The sequence below is a fragment of the Gekko japonicus genome, unplaced genomic scaffold, assembly GCF_001447785.1.
Source record: "Gekko japonicus isolate JY-2015 unplaced genomic scaffold, Gekko_japonicus_V1.1 scaffold953, whole genome shotgun sequence".
NCBI lineage: Eukaryota > Metazoa > Chordata > Lepidosauria > Squamata > Gekkonidae > Gekko > Gekko japonicus.
Window position 1 is genome coordinate 254,180 of NW_015161979.1, and position 17,668 is coordinate 271,847.

The 17,668-nt window shown below is 49.0% G+C and overlaps 2 protein-coding genes across 3 annotated transcripts in view; one reads left to right on the forward strand and one right to left on the reverse strand.

Annotated features, from left to right (window-relative positions):
• STAP2 (signal transducing adaptor family member 2) overlaps window positions 1-1,341 on the forward strand; it is a 27,804-nt gene extending 26,463 nt beyond the window's left edge. For both annotated transcript variants that reach the window (XM_015429769.1, XM_015429770.1), the window contains exon 14: window positions 924-1,341. In XM_015429769.1, coding sequence (XP_015285255.1) covers window positions 924-1,003 — 80 coding nt within the window. In that variant the 3' untranslated portion in view covers window positions 1,004-1,341. The remainder of the gene's footprint in view (window positions 1-923) is intronic.
• Window positions 1,342-4,954: 3,613 nt separating this feature from the next.
• The window catches only part of FSD1 (fibronectin type III and SPRY domain containing 1), a 21,816-nt gene continuing 9,102 nt past the window's right edge, over window positions 4,955-17,668 (reverse strand). The window contains exons 7-13 of the mRNA XM_015429768.1: window positions 16,220-16,511; window positions 14,780-14,878; window positions 14,031-14,190; window positions 13,532-13,611; window positions 9,979-10,230; window positions 7,453-7,541; window positions 4,955-5,332 (exon numbers count right to left, since the gene is read on the reverse strand). Coding sequence (XP_015285254.1) covers window positions 5,222-5,332; window positions 7,453-7,541; window positions 9,979-10,230; window positions 13,532-13,611; window positions 14,031-14,190; window positions 14,780-14,878; window positions 16,220-16,511 — 1,083 coding nt within the window. The 3' untranslated portion in view covers window positions 4,955-5,221. The remainder of the gene's footprint in view (window positions 5,333-7,452; window positions 7,542-9,978; window positions 10,231-13,531; window positions 13,612-14,030; window positions 14,191-14,779; window positions 14,879-16,219; window positions 16,512-17,668) is intronic.

Here is a 17,668-nt window from a genome sequence, read left to right on the forward strand (position 1 = left end):
CTGGGGAGCATGGAGGAATGGAGAGGATAGGGTACAAGCAGGGAGATAGCATTCAATACGGAATAGCAGGCCAGAACCTCCCAACCTTATCAAATAAATCCATGGAACCTTCCAGGTGAGAGTGAGTTCCCCCTCCCCCATGCCGATCCACAGCCAAGCTATATGAGCCTACTTGACAGGCCTAGATGGATGACCCTGATGAATATCTGCCCATGTGCGGGGTGACTCGCACCTGCAGAACAGTAAAGTTAGCTGGAACTGACTAGAAAATTCCTTTAAATTGCCCTCTGTCTGGGCGGGGGGGATGTCAGATTAATGCTCCAAGGTGGGGAGAAGTCATGCTTTCACCTCCTCCTGGCTTTAGATCCATTAAGTAATCTTTGATGAATCCCAGCTGCTCAGCCCCAGTTAGGGGGTCTTCTGCATCAAAGGAGACAGCAGGCAAGGCTTTAGCCTTTGAAAATTTCATTTTTTAGAAATGAGAGCAGCTAAATCATACATTAAGGACTAGAAATGTACTCTTTTTCAGATCAAAGCTGAGATTCTCAAGAACGCTGGTGGGTTAGGGTTGTCTTGCTGTTTTAAATAGGGGAATAGAAGTCTTGCTGTTTTAAATAGGGGAATGCAAAGCTGAAATTCTCAAGAACGCTGGTGGGGAGGGTGTTGAGAAGTCTTGCTGTTTTAAATAGGGGAATGCATTCATGTGAGTTAGATGTAGCTAGTTATGAACTTCATTCCTCATGTGAGAAGACTGGCACTTCTAAAAAAAAACAGATTTGGAAAGAGCTGGGCCAGGATTGACATTCTAAATTATACTTTATTGATGCTACACTTGGATTGTGTGCCTGATGTCATTTTTACTCTGCCCAGTTTCCAGTTTCCGTGGTTGTGCAGCGCAGTCACACACAGCTTTGTTTTCGCAGGTATGTCCAAGGAACTGGAAAAGAAGCTTAAGGAACGGAGGGCGACGCTGGACCTCAGCGAGGCAGACTTCTCGTCGTAACGCTCTGGTCCTAATTCAAGCACAGGAGGTTATGGTGGCCTTAGAAGGTTTTGGCCCAGCCCTCTCTGAAATCGATGTGTTTCCCAGTCCACCTCTGATTCTCTGTTCCATTGAATCTTCTTATACAGTATTAGGTGACCTTGTATTTTAAAGGACTCCATCCTTTTTTCTAAAAACAACAACAGTGACTCTCTGCCCCATAGCTGATTTAAAAACTGGGAATTGTGTCCAGCACTGACAACTGTGCTGGATTTGGACTTTGGAAATCCCCACTCATCTTGAATCTGTCGGCACTCATGGAATTTTGAAAAAGTGTACAGAGTGCCACCATAAAAATGGCCACCATGAAATGGCCACCATGAGGTGGGATTATCTCTTTGCTTTGGGGAAAAGACATGAGACTTTCAGTTCCAAAGAAAAGGGGAAGGTTTGATGACTGGACTGCCACAGGACGAGGTTGTCAGCCTGAAGAAAGTCTCTGCTGCCAAACTGGGAGCACGTGGCTGTGATTTGCCTGCCTGGGATGAGCGTGGTGTGTTGCTAGTCAGCGGGTAAGGAGGGACACAAAGCTCCATTCCATTCAGTCAAGAAGACCCTTAGCCCAAGACTTAGGTCCTGGGAAATCAGGCACAGCCACCATGGTGCTTAGGGCTGCCAAATGCCCCCGGGATTCCCCCCCCCCGCTTTCAAGCCCCGATTCCGCTTCCCCTCAAATGCCGTGGCCCCGCCCCCAGCGTGCGACTTCACTTCCGCTTCCGGCCGATTCACATTTGGCAACCCTAATGGTGCTCCTGGTTACCACACTGAGGAGCACTGCAGACAATACAGCCATGGCTTGTCTGACTTCGAAACGGTCCCTTAACCATTGGCTGGACTGCTGTGATGTCACAGAATGTTACCATTGTAACTGCTAGCGGAAGGTTCTGATAACCGTCATGGAATGCTGTAGGGAGGTGCACTTGACTAGCAGAAAACCCTTCAGCAGTACCTGGGCAGTGTGGATGGGGACTGCGGCCCAGGAAGAACAGTGGGGGCAGGGTGCGTATATGTCTGAACCTCTCAGCTTGATTTGAAGCAGCCCTCCTCAAAATGTTTAGCTACAGCTCTATAAAGTTTGGTTCATATAGCAACCGATGCTGTTTTGGTTTTGTACCTCCGAACTGGGCGCCAGAGACGAGTGACTTACCTGAGTTGCTACAGAAATTCACAGTAGTGCGCTATTCAGATATGCAACTTCATTTCAACCCTAGTTGATACACCTGAAGGGCTAGAAATATCACCAAAGAGAGATGTGCTCACATCTAAGTTAAGTCTGTGTAGGTGAAGTGACTCTCACCTGGATAGCCCAGGCAAGCCTGATCTCATCAGATCTTGGAAGCTAAGCAGGGATGGCCTTGGTTAGTACTTGGATGGGAGACCCACCAAGGAAGTCCGGGGCTGCTATACAGAGGCAGACAAGGGCAAACCTCCTCTGAAGGTCATAGAATCACAGACCTGGAAGAGACCCCCAAGGTCATCTAGTCCAACTAGAAATAGGGTCTCTTTCATATTTCATCTAGAAATAGGGTCTCTTGTCTTGAAAACCCTGTGGGGGTCTCCACAAGTTGGCTGTGACCTGAGAGTGCTTTCCACCACCACCGGCTGAAATGGCATTTTTTTTTTAGACTCTCCCTTTGTCATTGGGTTGGTTGCTGTGATGTCACGGAATGTCCCTATTCTCATCCCCCAGCCAGGGGCACAGTACAGGCCGTGTCTAAGAAGGCCCCCAGGTCCAGTCCCAGGACATACAGTTAAAGGGTCTTCGGCAGCAGCTAATGAGAAAGACCCTGGAGAGCCCCAGAGCAGACAAGGCTTGGCTCTAGAGGGACCAGGGGCCTGGCTTGATAGAAGGCAACTCGACGCATTCGACTGTAGACTGGAAACCCCTTGTGGCAGAGGCTCAGAGGCTTCTATGCTCCATGCATACTGGGGCTGTATCAGATTTTTACTGCCTCAAAGTGGAAATATCACTGGGGACAGAACTCTGGAGGAAGGCGTGCAACTCTTGGAGTGTTTGGAACACCAAAACACCCCCCCCACACACACACCAATCACAAGGTTAGGAGAGCTGGGGAGACTGTAGGGTCCAACACCCACACATACCAATCACAAGATTAGGAGAGCTGGGGAGACTGTAGGGTCCAGGGAAAACTAATGACAAGCGAATGCTGAGCCAAGGATGTTCCTAGGGAGGGGGGGCAGAAATAGGGTGAGTCAGGGCACACATCATGGCAAGGACTGCCTTACTGAACCAGACTGGTGGCCCATCACCCTAAATTCCAGTGGGGGTCAGCAAGCTGTTAGAGCCTTGTTTTTCCCTAGCAGGTGGTACACTTCTCTTGAACATGGATGCTCTGCTCTGCTGCCAGCTGTCGTCCATAAGAACATCCAGTCCTGCAGCCTTGGGCAAACGTTCCATGTAGTGCAGCACCCTGTTTCCAGATGCTCACAAGCAGGCTATCTAGTACAGGAAGACCTCTCCTGAACATGGAAGCTCTACTTAACCATCAAACTTAATTGGTGTCGATAAACTTCTTGCTGCATCAGGGCCTGGGCTCCCCAGTCCACTATCCTTTTCCCAGGTCAGATGCTCCAAGGAAGGCCCAGACCTGCAGCTGATATTCTGAGGCAATCTGCCCCCACACGTGGGGGTTTCCTTTAGCTTTCAGTAGACTACCTCCCATGACTTGGTCTAATAATTCCTTCAAGCCATCAACACATCTTTTGTGGCAGTGCACTGCCACAGGGAGGGGAGGGGGAGTCATTTTTGGTTTCCCACAAGCCCTCCGACACACACACACAACCCAAAACAAGGCTTGCGCCACAACCTAAAATTTATTAAGGTCAGAAGGCGATTGCAAGGTGAGAAAGAAGCGGACCTTGGGCACCCCATTCTCGTGTAAGTGTGAACGGGCAGAGCAACTTCTAGTCTTGTGAGGTTATTTTACTTCCAGAACAGTTGGGGGGGGGGGAGAAATACATGGTGGATGACCGTTCTGTAATCCCAGGCTTTTCAACTCCTGCATAGAACTGGGCAATGGCTATTCTGTGCTTTCTGGAGAAAGCAGACATTACGGGGTCGGGTTCAGAATCCAAATTACTGAAGGCCAGACTGACTGAGAGGATTTTTGAAGGGTTCAGCTGGGCATCTTTAATATGATAAAGAACAGCTCTGTATATGTAGGGATGGAGCTTGGGCAGAGGAGGGAGGTGTCTTTTCCTCTCTGTGCCATTTTGCCAACCGCAGACTGGCTCCCTCCACACTTGATCTTTACTCCATTGGCAAAATAAACACGGCCCCCCCTATGTGGCCCCCAGTAGGTAGGAAGGGGAAATAGGAATTAGGGTAAACCGGGAGGTCCCCGACGTGATGGCCATGGGCATAATGGCACCCACCAAGTGTTTTTAGAGAGTGGGTAGGGCAAGGTGGAGCAGGGCTAGTGAATGAAGGCAAGCTGTGGCAGCCATTTTGTGGCTGGCTCCGCCTCCTGTGTCAGAATTCCGAAGATGCCTTCCAAATCAAGGGGGCTGCTATCGTTCAGTTAAAACCATTCATGCGATGCATTTGTAGCTTTATGTAGTTTGGCTCTTCAAATCTCTGCTTCATTGTGAAAAAAAGTAAGCAAACGTCTAGTCCTCCTGGGTAGCACGTGGTCCTCGCTTGTGAGGAAGCCGAGGAGAGGCCAAGGGACATTCCAGCTGGTTAGGAAGGACCCATCCTTGAAGATTAAATTATTATGCAAAGGAGCTTCATCTACGTAATTTTCTTGGCACAGAATTTAGACTGCTGTTGAATTTTAAATTTTTTGCCTTGCTTGAAAATTCTATTCTTTTGAAACTGAGCTTCTGGACTTCCCAAAATCTGAGCTTTCCCTGCATCTGTAGAGCCAGTAAAAAAAAAATGGTGGTGGAGGGGGAAGGACTCTGTGACTGACGATACAGAGAGGTGTTTTACAATCGTAGACAGATCAATAATCCAATACATTCATGGTGTGTTGCTTGCTCTCTGGTCCATCTGCTTTGGCCGGGTGGTGGTGCAGATGCGGATCGGAGAACCGGCAGGGAAATGAAAAGAATGTTGTAGGAGAAGTTTTTTCCCCCCTTGCTTATCCAGGCAGTGCGGGCCTCTCTTGTGGTGAGGGAGGCCGAATCCTGCAAACCGAACACCATAGCATGGTTCTAAGACAGGCTGGCGTTGGAACTGCTTGTGGCACTGTTCCGCTTCTGAAGGCATTTGACGGTGCTGGGGACTTGCAAGCCGGAATAGACGTGGAAACTGCCGCACCAAACCTATGGAAAGGAAGAGACATCAAGGGGATGACTGGACCTGGCCAAAGAGGCAATCTCTCCTTATATATAATTGAATAGTGGGTGCCAAAGTTCTAATTCTAAAATGCACTCCCTTAGTGTATGGCTGATGGCACTGCTCCTCAGCATATATCGCCACCAATCAGAAGGCAAAGCCCGGGTCCCGCCCACACCACAACTGCTGCGACAACCTGGTCTTTTGCATACGGAAGCTGATTGGACTTCACTCCATTCCACACCTCAAACTCCACACCCCCCCCGCAAGGCAGTTGGAATGTCAGTTGCATATGGAACCTGCTGTATTCTGGTGGTGTGCAGGTCCCAGGTTCATGTTTTAAAAGCAGACTGACACTGTTTGCCCAAAGCCAGAGCACTCTCCCAGAGCCTCTTTCTAGCTCTCGTTGTATTTATTTCCACAACGGGCCTTATTTCTAGTTGAAACATAAAAGGCTATGCATTTATTGCAGGGCAGAATCAAAAACATTGAGAAAACACTGGCCTATTCATTTGTAGTGCTCTCTCACTTACCCTCAATTGCCCTCAAAGAACATCATCTTGTAGCTGTATCTGACTGATTACCCAGTACTGTGAACTCACACTTTAAGTGATTCCTGGTGGCCTGAGACTGCCTAATTCTCCCACGTGTTCCTGCCTGGGAATTTACATCACAGGGAGAGAGACAGGGCCTTTTTAATGGAAGCCCCATGAGTATGGGACTATGGTGCCTGGCTCGCTCACTTTTGATTTTTAGAACACGGTTGAAGATGGTTTCATTTAGGACTGTGTTTGGTTAAGTTTATTTGCAGTGCTGAACTGTGATTTTAAATTTTGGTTTCCTTGTTTTTTCTGTATTTTATTTTCTGTATCTTTCCTAAGTCGTGAGCTGCCTTGAGCTCTGTAAGGAAGAATGTATGTTTTAAATAAATGAAATAATTTGAGATGCTGAAAGAAGCGGGTTACTCATATGTAGTTCCCTCACTTACTCTCAATTGCCCTCAAGGGCATCACCTTGTAGCCTCATCTGATTGGCTGTATAACACTATGATGTCACACCATTTGTTAGGTGATCCCTGAAACGGCTGGGATCGCCTGATTCAGAACGAAGAAAGCTGCCAAGCAGGGCAGAGAGAGCCAGTGAAGGTGAATATTCACAGGCTATGAGCATGACTACATTGACTGAATATCAATGACTCCTAGCACTTTATTATGGTTTTAATTTGTTTTAATTGTAACGTGTTTTAAATGTAACTATCTGCTTTTATGTAAGCCGCCACAAGCCGGCTCCGGCCAAGAGGACGGGGTAGAAATTTGAGAAATAAATAAATTCAATTAAACTTTCTTCTTGCATTGCCAAGTGAGCAAACAGAATGGATTGAGCAAATAGAATGGACTGCTGCCCCAGGACTGTGCCAGTGAAAACAACAAGGTGACAAGCAGGGCTTCTTTTGTAGAAAAAGCCCAGCAGGAAACTCATTAGCATAATTGGCCACACCCAACAGCAGTAACTCATTAGCATATTAGGCCACACCCCTGACAGCACAGGTCATTAGCATATGAGGCCACACTCCTGTGTTACCAGAAGTGTGGTCATCCAGCCACACCCACCTTTTGCTTCTTATTCTGTTTACCTTGTTTGTTGTCACAACCCAGGGCTTTTTTTGTAGCAGGAACTCTTTTGCATGTTAGGCCACACACCCCTAATGTAGCCAATCCTAATGAGTTTCTGCTGTTGGGTGTGGCCTATTATGCTAATGAGTTCCTGCTGGGTGTGGCCAACTCAGGAGCCAGCCGGAATTCCGTTCCTGTGCGTTCCTGCCCAAAAATAGCCCTGGTGACAAGAAAGTATTCAATCACCACTGCAGAATCTTCACTAGGCTGAAAATTTGCTTTGTTATTTTTATGACATAGTTTATTTATCGTTTTCCTATTGCCCTTAACCTGCCTCGGGACCCAGGATGCCTCAGGGAAAAGCAGCTCTATAAACAGTTTAGATCAATAAATATATAAATAAGAATGCTCTTTAGAGGAACCAAAACCGCAGTTCTTCAGAAGGTGAGTTTTAAAGAACCAACGTGCACACACCACCGAGACAAGTTTCTTACCATGAAGGCTGGAAGAACTGGTTGAGTAAACCTGGCCCGAAACGTATGCAGGAGCTGCTTTGTTTTGGCATTGTAGAAGGAGAGGAAACCTACAAGCAGAGGAGAGAGGGAAAAGTGAAGCTGGTCTCCTTTGGGGGGAGAGAAGAGGCTTAGGAAGGAGTCATAGGCAATGCTCCCTCTAAGCTGTGGTGTCTTGTGAGCAAAAATTCTACTTTGTGAGCAACTGGCATTAAAGTTGTGAGTGAGCGATTTGGCTGCTGCATCAATTAGTTTGCTCTGGAGCCCTCCTTCCTGAGCTAAGACAGAAATCTGCGAACTGGAGATTAAAAAACTGTGAGCCAGCTCACAATAACTCAGCTTAGAGGGAACACTAGTTGTAGGCCATGATGGGGGTTACTGAGAGTGAAGCAGCAAAAGGCGGAAAGTTCAGGGGTCAATTGCAGGGGGGGGTGTCTTCAGTTCAGCTGTCAAAAGAGTTGTCAACGCAGCTGGAGGCTGCTGCCCTCATTCAGATGCGCACGGCCTTCTAATACGTGGTAACGCTACTTGAGTAGTTGGGTGCTGTAGGGCTCTTTTTGTAGCAGGGACTCCTTTGCATATTAGGCGACACACCCCTAATGTAGCCAATCCTCCAAGAGCTTACAGTAGCCCCTGTGAGAAGAGCTCTGTAAGCTCTTGGAGGATTGGCTACATTAGGGGGGTGTCACCTAATATGCAAAGGACTATCACTCAATTACGATATTATTATTAATTATTCTTATTAACATATTGATGCACATGGTACTTTCTTAGATGCGTAAACAAAAGATAGCTCTCTGAGCCAAGGAACTGAAAATGGGGTTGACACAGGGTTGCCAGCTCAGGGTTGGGAAATTCCTGGAGGTTTCGGGAACGGGGACTGGGGAGGGACTTCAGTGGGGTCTAATGCCATAGAATCCACCTTCCAAAGAGGCCACTTTCTCCAGATGGACTGATCTTGGTCATTTGGAGATAACTTGTAATCCCAGGAGATTTCCAGCCACCACCTGGAGTTTGGCAACCCTAGGCTGACGACTTTTGTACCAGGCATCCTTCTGTGTCTTTAACAGCATAATGTGCTAGAGCAGGGGTGGCCAAACTGTGGCTCGGGAGCCACATGTGGCTCTTTCACAGATATTCTGCGGCTCCCTGTAGGTTGACTGCGGAAGTGAAAGGAAGGCATGCCTCCCTGGTTGGTCTTCCCTTCCCTGTGCTTTCCTTCCACCTCTGCCCCCCATTATTTCCAGCAGGTACTCCTTTGCATATTAAACGACACACCCCTAATGTAGCCAATCCTCCAAGAGCTTACAGTAGCTCCTGTAAGAAGAGCTCTGTAAGCTCTTGGAGGATTGGCTACATCAGGGGTGTGTGGCCTAATATGCAAAGGAGTTCCTGCTACAAAAAGAGCCTTCCTTCCTTCCTTCCTTCCTTCCTTCCTTCCTTCCTTCCTTCCTTCCTTCCTTCCTTCCTTCCTTCCTCTCTCTCTCTCTTTCTCCCCTCCCTCCCCATCTAAGGTTAAATATCATTATCAATATCTGTTTTTACCCCTTTTGTTTTTATTTTTGGCAGTCTCATTTAATATTAATTTAAAAAGAAAATTTGCATATTTTCCAATAAAAACATGTGGGTTATATTTGTTCATGTCTTGTGGCTCTCAAATATCTGGCATTTATTCTATGTGGCTCTTATGTTAAGCAAGTTTGGCCACACCTGTGCTAGAGGAATCAACCACTGTTGATGTTTGCTTACTGTTAAAGGAATCGGAGCAGCCCCGGCTTCTTCCAGCCAGCAGGCAATCTACCAGTCTATTCAGTCCCCATACACTTAAAATGATGAGGTAAAGGAGGGCTCATAGCTCAGTGGCTAAGTCAGGCCTAGCTGAGTTGGCCAGTCAGATGACCACTCAGCTAAGCCCGCAGTCTCCTTGTCCATCTGTGCGCACACAAGAGGGAGTGCAGCATGCCCTTTTCATGCTCCTTCAGAATCAGCAAGGGGAAAGCGTCACTCTCCTTTTCCTCCAGAGGCCTCTCCCAGCAGGAAACAGGAAATCAGCCCTGTGACATTACAGGGGCTGGTGAGTTGACTGTCTGTTCCACACGGGAGAGGACAGGACATGGGTTTCTGGTCAGCAGTGTGAGGTCCATGGGGCTACGGGCCTCAGGAAATGCGCTGCTCTGCCGACCCTCGATGCCAGCCGTGGGTCTTATGTGTCAGGTTCCTCAGGTTCAACTCCTACCAGCTCCAGCTACAAAAATCTGGCTGGGGAAAAGCCCGTCTCAGCAGCCCCTGCTAGCCAAGTGGCCTAGGCGGACCAAAGTGGAGGCCATGTCATATTTTCAAAAATGTACGGTCACGCAAGAATGGTCTTCCAGGCAGATCAGAGTCCCAGTGGGTCTCCTCTCACAAGCCCTGCTCTGGACTGCACTCCATTCCTTGCCCTGTCCCTGAAGGGAAATTGGACAGACCAAACATTGGTAAACAAACCAAAAAGGTTTTCCTGGAAATCACCTTCGTGGAAATTGCAGTAGATGCCAATGACGTCGGGTACCGGCACATCTAAGACCTTGGCTTTGTTGTTGTGCTTTGCCGTGAAGCTGACCTGGAGCCAGTTGTTGAGGTGGAGGCACCACGAGGCAGGCGTCTTGCCTAGCTGGTCAAACTTGCCCAGATTCCGGTAGGCCACCCCGACGGCAAAAGCTTTGCTGTCCCGGTCATAGCGGACTTCCCAGTAATGGTCACCACTGTCAATCAACGCGTCTCCTACAACAGAGCAAGGAAACGGCAGTGGAACTCAGGCCAGAGGAGGGGTAAGGTTAGATTACTGCAACGCGCTCCACATGGGGCTGCTATTGAGAAGTGTTTGGAAACTGCAGAGGGTGATGTCAGCTAGCTGCCATGTTTCATTTGTATTTGTCCTTTTCTGACTGTGGCGCTATGGCGCATGCTTGCTTTGCTCGCTCTGTAAACAGCGATAGAGAGGCACTCATGAGACCGTGCGAACTGGCGCTGCCAGACTGGGTTATCCGACTAACCTTGAGGAGGTTGGTGTGAATATTTCTGCTCTCATGAGGCAGGGAGATGCTCCTGTTCATTATGTAACCTCCCGCCGGGAGAATTCCCACGCGCGGGAGGTTACATTTGCTTAGCCATTTGCAGCATCATGTTATATGAAGGGATGCATGTGCCCCATTGTCATTCCTAACAATATACCTGTAGATCATGGCAACAGACCTGCAGTCTAATAAAGCATAACGATTCCCTGGAAACGTGTGTGGAGATTTACTTGCTGTTGAACCTGACAGGTACAGAAGCTGCAGCCAGGACGCTGACTGGAGTGGGTCATAGGGACCATATCATTCCAGTCTTGACTTATCTACACTGGCTCCCAATTTGTTTCTGGGCACAATTCAAGGTACTGGTCTTGACCTTTAAAGCCCTTCATGGGTTGGGACCAACGTGCCTTAAGGAACCTGTTAAGAACCATTATGAAGCTGCCTGACCCTTGCAGTCATCTTTGGAGGCCCTGCTTCGAGTGCCCTCCCTCCTGGGATTAGGTGGGTGGCAACCCGGGGGGAGGGCCTTTTCAGTCGTGGCACCGAAGCTCTGGAACTCGCTCCCCAGGGAGATTTGCCTGTCCCCTTCTGTTGCCGTCTATCGGTAGCAGGCAAAGACTTTTTTGTTTCGTTTGGCATTCCCTCAATGACCCCTCTTTCCTAACTGACGTTTTAATTGCTGTTTTTATTTATTTTATTTTATTTATTTATTTGGGATTTGTATAGGGTTCCCAAGTCCGTTTTTCTTCGGAGAGGGGGGCTCCCAGACGGCGTCCCAAGGGGAAAACTCTATGTTTTCCCCTCTGGGGTCATCCCGTCGCATCCGGCTGACGTGCACGCCGGGGTGGGGTTCCACAGCTCTAGATTTGTATCCCACCCTACCCAAATGGCTCAGGGCGTCTGACAAGCGGCAATGCCGAATAAAAACAATAAAACAATGTTATATACATAATAAAATTCGGTGCTCTACTATTCTACATTAAATCCCCCAAGATATGCAACATCCCACATTGACGGCCAGTTTTATTAAATGGCATGAGCGCCAGGAGTGATATTTTCCCCATCTCTGCCAGGGCAGCGTCTACCACCCCCACCCCCAGTAATAGGGGTAGATGATAAGATGGTATCTCAGTGGTGGAATAGTGGCAGCGGCTCCTACTCAAAAGCCTGGCGGAAGAGCTCCGTCTTGCAGGCCCTGCGGAACTGTATAAGGTCCCGCAGGGCCCGGACCCCTCCTTCCCAACTGACGTTTTAATTGCTGTTTTTGTATTTTGTATGTATTTTAACTCTGTTTTTAAATTGTTTTAATGATGTGTGTGTGCGCTTTGAGGGGGGGCTGATTTAATGGTTCTAAATTTCCTGGTGTTTATTTTAAATTGTTAGCCACCTTGGGGGCCCTTGTGAGGGCAAAATGGCAGAATACAAGTGTTGTAAAGAAGTCATCATCATCATCAATAAGAGGGATGGGCATCAGGGACTGGCAGGACCGGGCACTTCCCAGGGGCTTGGAGCCCAGCAGAGGATGCATCACCGTCGGCCCCTCCCAGGAAACGGAGAAATACGGGGGGATTTGGTAGTTGACTTCAGCTGCTCCAGCATGTCTTTTTTGGGGGGAGGGGGAACAAGCAGATGGCATCTTGCCCAGCAAGGGGGAGGTAAGGCTGGAAAATTCCCATGTGCCATGGCACTGCATGTGCAGAACACAGACGATCCAGGCAAACAAAACCAAGGTGTGCCAGCACGCCAGTTTAAGAGTCAGTCCTTCTTTCCGGAAAACCTGGATTCCGTCGCTCCATTTCTGAACATGCTACCTGGGAGTGGAATCAGCCCCAGACTAAAGGCCCGGATTCAGCCCCACCTCTCCTTCTTCCCTGACTGAAGGGAAACTCCACTGAATCCTAGGGCTCGGAAGCAACATCCGGGGAAGCTTCAGCCTCTATGCACTGCTTGTGGCTACTGTGTAAAACAGGACGCTGGGCTAAACAGACCACTGGTCTGACTCAGCAGGGCTCTTCTTATTCGTATTACAAAATTTATACCCCGCCTTTCTGCCTTCCATCAAGGGCCACCAAGGCAGCTAACCAATTAAAAACACATTAATAAAATCACATCTTAAAAACCATTGAAATAAATCAAAAACTACCTCATTAAAACAAAGCCAAAGCTAAATACAGCTTATGGTCTTATGTTCCCTCTGGATACTCTCTGTTGTTGTTGTTCAGTCGCACAGTCCCCTCTGGATACTCTCTAGTCATGCTCTATGGGCGGGGCTTGCTCCACCTTTGGGGATGGAGCTAAGTCTGGTTGCGCCACTCCTTGTGACGGCAAGCTCTGCCCATAGGGCATGACTACATTTTGCCAAAGAATGAGATCCAGGCCCTGAAAATCCATCAGCTCCAGACTCTGCTGGATTCTATCCACACCAAGCAAAGCTATACCTCCTCTGACTGGTCTGTTCCCTCCAGACTCTACCTGTAGACCAGTGCCAGTTTGAGAGCCAGATTGGTGTAGCAGTTAAGAGTGGTGGACTCTAATCTGGAGAACAGGGTTTGATTCCCCACTCCTCCACATGCAGTCAGCTGGGTGACCTTGGGTCAGTCACAAGTTCTCTCAGAGCTGTTCTCTCAAGGACAGTTCTGGAAAGAGCTCTCTCAGCCCCACCTACCTCACAGGGTGTCTGTTGTGGGGAGGGGAAGGGAAGGAGATTGTAAGCTGCTCTGAGACTCCAAGTGAAGAGCGGGGTATAAATCCAATCTCCTCCTCCCCCTCTTCTTCTTCTTCTTCCTCCTCCTCTTCCTCCTCCCTTAGCGCCATGCTTTATTTACCAGTCTCTGCCTCGCCCTGCTCCAGTGTATCCGACTCTCCTTTCAGGATTCTTCTGTTCTGCCTGTTGCCCACCATGTTATACCTGGCCTCACCTGTGCTGGTTGCCAGCTCCAGTAGATGGAGACAAACATTTCTGTTCTCCAGAACGTTCCATTCTCCTGGGAAGCCAAAGTTCTCCTTACCCAACACGGTGTAGGACTCAGCAGTGAAACGGTCCCTCCCTCCACGGCCTGATGGCATCCTCTTGGGTGACTGCACTGACCTGCGGGAGGAGAGGGACACTCAGCAAACTCAGGACCAGACCCAGATGCAGCACACATCACCGGGCGCACAGACTGGGGTTCCAAATTCCCACCCCATGTGAGAGTCAGTCACGCCTCAAAGGGTCAAAAGGCAAAACCCAGCACTGTTCCAAGTCAAGAAAACAGCAGAGGCAGAAGGAGAACCAGCGTTCTGTAACGTTTAAGAGCGCTGGGCTAGTATCTGGGAGACACGAGTTCGAATCCCCACTTCAGTCACACTCTCTCAGCCTAACCCACCTCACAGGGTGGTTGTGAGGATAAAAGGAAGGAGAGGAGAAGAGTGTAAGGTACTTTGGGCAGAAAGGCAGGGCACACATGAAGAATAAATAAAGAACAGAAAGTAATAAATAGCACCAGGGCAAGAACAAACAGGCACTACCTGGCTGGGGAGTTGACCGGAGATGCGGTGCGGCCCTTCCCGTCTTTTTCTCGCGCTTTGATGTCCTGCACCTTCCCACCCATGGCATCCCATTCCACACTGAGGTCTTCCACCTTGAGGTTTTGGTGGCTGGTGCTGCCATCCAGGCGGAACATAAATGCTGGCGGGAGAGGAGAAATCCCATCTGGAGCAACTCAGGGAGGAGCTGAGATCTGCGTCCCTCCCTTCCCATTCTGAGACCGACATCACTTCCTGGCTTTATGGGACAAATATCCCATCTGTCCTGTTGTACATCAGCACGGCCTCAGGGATGTAGTAACACAGAACGGAGAGCCTTTCTAGCCATTTGTGAAGTCAGTCCGAGCTGTAGGATTCAACCTCTGTAGCTATTGACTGAGAGATCTGACTCTGATATTTTGAAATCAGACAGATGGTGCAGCATGATGGAATGTTTATAAACATTCCACCTGAGAAAGACCGAGAGACCAACCATGGACTGAAGTCCAGGTTTCCTCCCAAACTATCCCCCTTCCTCAAGGGCTCTTTGGGAAATAGCTGTTGTATAGTCCTGCTCTGTGGATGGGGCTTGCCATCACAAGGGGGCAGGTCTATTCCAATCAGAATTAAGCGCACCAACTTTGGGCAGTGAATGTCACCCAATTTTTGTGGCATAAACAACTCTGTATGGGGCAATCCCCCTCTCTGATCATGCTGGAAATCCATCCCGCCCCTTCCCCTGGTTTACGCACCTCTCGTTTCCAGGGTGACGGGCTCCGAGAACTCTCCAGCGACAGCCTTGTTGCAGGCTTTGACCCGGAAGTTCATATATTTCATGTCAAATTTCAGACCTACAGAGATGACAGAACAGCACATGGAAGGGGGGAGTCTAGATATGCTCCTGTCATGACCCCAGAGGGGTCTTTGGGTTCCGCCGCCACCACCCTGGATTTATGGTCCCTTGGGAGGCCCAGGGTACCTTCCCAAGCCCCTTTTCAGCCGAGCAATACAGGCGTGATTGACTCAGGCAGAGAAAATAATTACACAAAAAGGGTTTATTAAAACAACAGTGGGGCAGGGAAAAACAAGACACGGCAAGGTGCTTAAAAAGGGGATAACAGTGTGAAAGGAAAAATAAACATAAACTAACGCAGCTACCTGTTACTCCTAACTGTTTTACTTCCAGGCCCCCAGCCTGCCTAACACTCACGCTGAGGGATCCTTTCCTCGCAGACCAACCTGTCTTCTCACTGAGATCAGGTTGCAGAGAGACGAAGGACGGAGGGATCTTCCTCTTCCCAGCCCAGCCTATCTTCTCACTAAGATCAGGCCGCAGGGAGAGACAAAAGACACGCTTTTCCCTCAGCGAACAGCTCAGATTCCTTCTCTCACCAGACTATCACAGTCTCCTCTCAGACTGTCTTCCCAACCGACTCCAACGGTCTCTTTAGAATCTTCTCTCTCCCTCTCCCAATGCCTTCTGAGAGTTGTAGGCCTAGCCGCCTCCTACTGCCACCCAGGCCTCTTAGGCTGGATAGGCCGTACTGGCACAGGCCAGATCATGACAGCTCCCCATCACATCTTGCCTTGCTAGACTTCCCAGACAAGTCGCTGAACATTGCAGGAACAACGGCACGCAGGTCAGATTAATTCATCGACGGCCATGCCCTCCCACTGCAAGGATCCTGGGAATTGTAGTATGATAAGAATTCTCTGTTACTGACACCCTAAGCCCACCGTCGCTCAAAACATCTTATACGGAGAAAATGCCAAAACAGATTCAGATTCTGAACCACAGAACCCAAATTCCTGCAAGCCGCAGGCATTCTTCTCATCTGAATGTTTTAAACAGGTGACGCTATGCATGGGGGGGGGGGGAGAAACACTGCAGCTCCGCCCCCAACCAGGGGAAGCCTCAGATTCCCCTTTTGGCTTTGAGAGGTCTGCCAGCATCACGCATAGGCTTTCAAGGGCACCTTTGTATCCATGAGGACTAGAAACTTCCGCTGTTACTTTGAAAAATGAAAGCTCTGATTTTTAAGAAGCTAGCATCTGTGCCTGTCACCAACTGGACCCTTTCACGAAAGAACCCTGGCGCGTACGTAGTATCTTGTCTACAATTTCCGGGGTCCCTTGCAGAAAGGCAATGGCAGCTGTGGGGCAGATACGCTCCCCTGTCAACCCGCCCCCACCTGACAGGGTGTACTCGGTTTCCTTAATTCCTTCTATGACCATCCAAGGCTGATCCTCTTTGACCCGGGGTGGCCCCTCAAAGTTGGTCTTGCGGTACTCCAGCACATAATGGTCAATCTTGCTGTCCTCCTCTGGCATCTGCCACACGAGCGTCACACAGTTGTCAGCCACCAAGGACTCGGCCGTGTCTATCTCAGGCGCGCTGGGGACTGGGTTGGGAGAAAGAGAGCACAGGATGAAGATCAGGGCACATGGTGCCAACTCCTGCCACCATGATGAGATTAGACAGGCCTGCACAAGCACGCGGAAGAGGGGGTCACACATGTGTATACATCACTTGAGCTTATTGTCAAGTTAGAACCTGCATGTCTGAGTGAGCGAGGCAGGAAAGAACCTTCCGATCTCAAAACAAGGCCTGTTGCAACCCTCATGACAAAAACAGGCTCGCCTGAGCCAGGAGCTAGCTGGTGAGACTTCTGAAGACCCCACTCCAAGACAAGATGGAGGGGCTCATGGGCAAACACACAAGGAAGGCGGGGGCCCTTTTTACACGTTATAACAGCAGCCAGAATCTTATTCGCAACGACATGGAGGACACTGAAAATCCCAACGCTTAATGAGTTGATAACGAAGATTACGGAATGCGTTGAAATGGACAGATTGACAAATATACTAAAAGGAAAAATGGAAGAAGGGTTTATGGGACCACGGAGGGCAGTTTATGACTGGTTAAAACATAAGTACTAAGAAACTAAGACTATATGAAGAACAATAAGAAAGATGGTTATACTAGTTGTGAAACTTTCAGGAGGAGATTTGCATGCAGAATGTTAATTTGGAATTTTTATATATAAAACTCTCTACTCTTTCTTTCCCCTTTCCCCCTTTCTATATATAAACGAATAAAACTTTATTTTAAAAAAAGGAAGGTGGGGGCCCTCACCACCTCCCTCCCTCCCTCCCTCCAGTGTTGTTCTCTTTCCTCTTTCTTCCTTAATTTTCCCTGTCCCCCCCACACCAATCAGCTTCCAGAGAACATGATCTTCTAAGGTAGGGAAGGGCAGGGATGAAGGGGGGGGGGGCCTTCCGCTTCCCATTTTGTTGCCTCTGACCCTCTTTGGCCTTCTCAGTCAGTCTTTGGGGAGCATTTTGAATTCTCAGCAGTGACCGCCCCAGGCGGCTCCTCCAGACATGCAGCTCCCCCCAGCCATCCCTATAAACACCAAGAAAACAGCAGCTGCCCTTCAAGAGATGCTGCAGCAATGAAAGGAGGGAGAGGAATGGCTGCTCCAGCTCCCCCAGCCCTCTTTGCACACGCAGCAGTGAGCAAAGATCCTGTGCAGCCCCCGGGGCTCAGAAGACAACGATGCTGAGAAGCAGGTCTGAGTGACAAAGGTCTTGGCCCAAGTGGACTGCCCTCCCCCCGCTCCTGCCAGCGCAACTCTTCC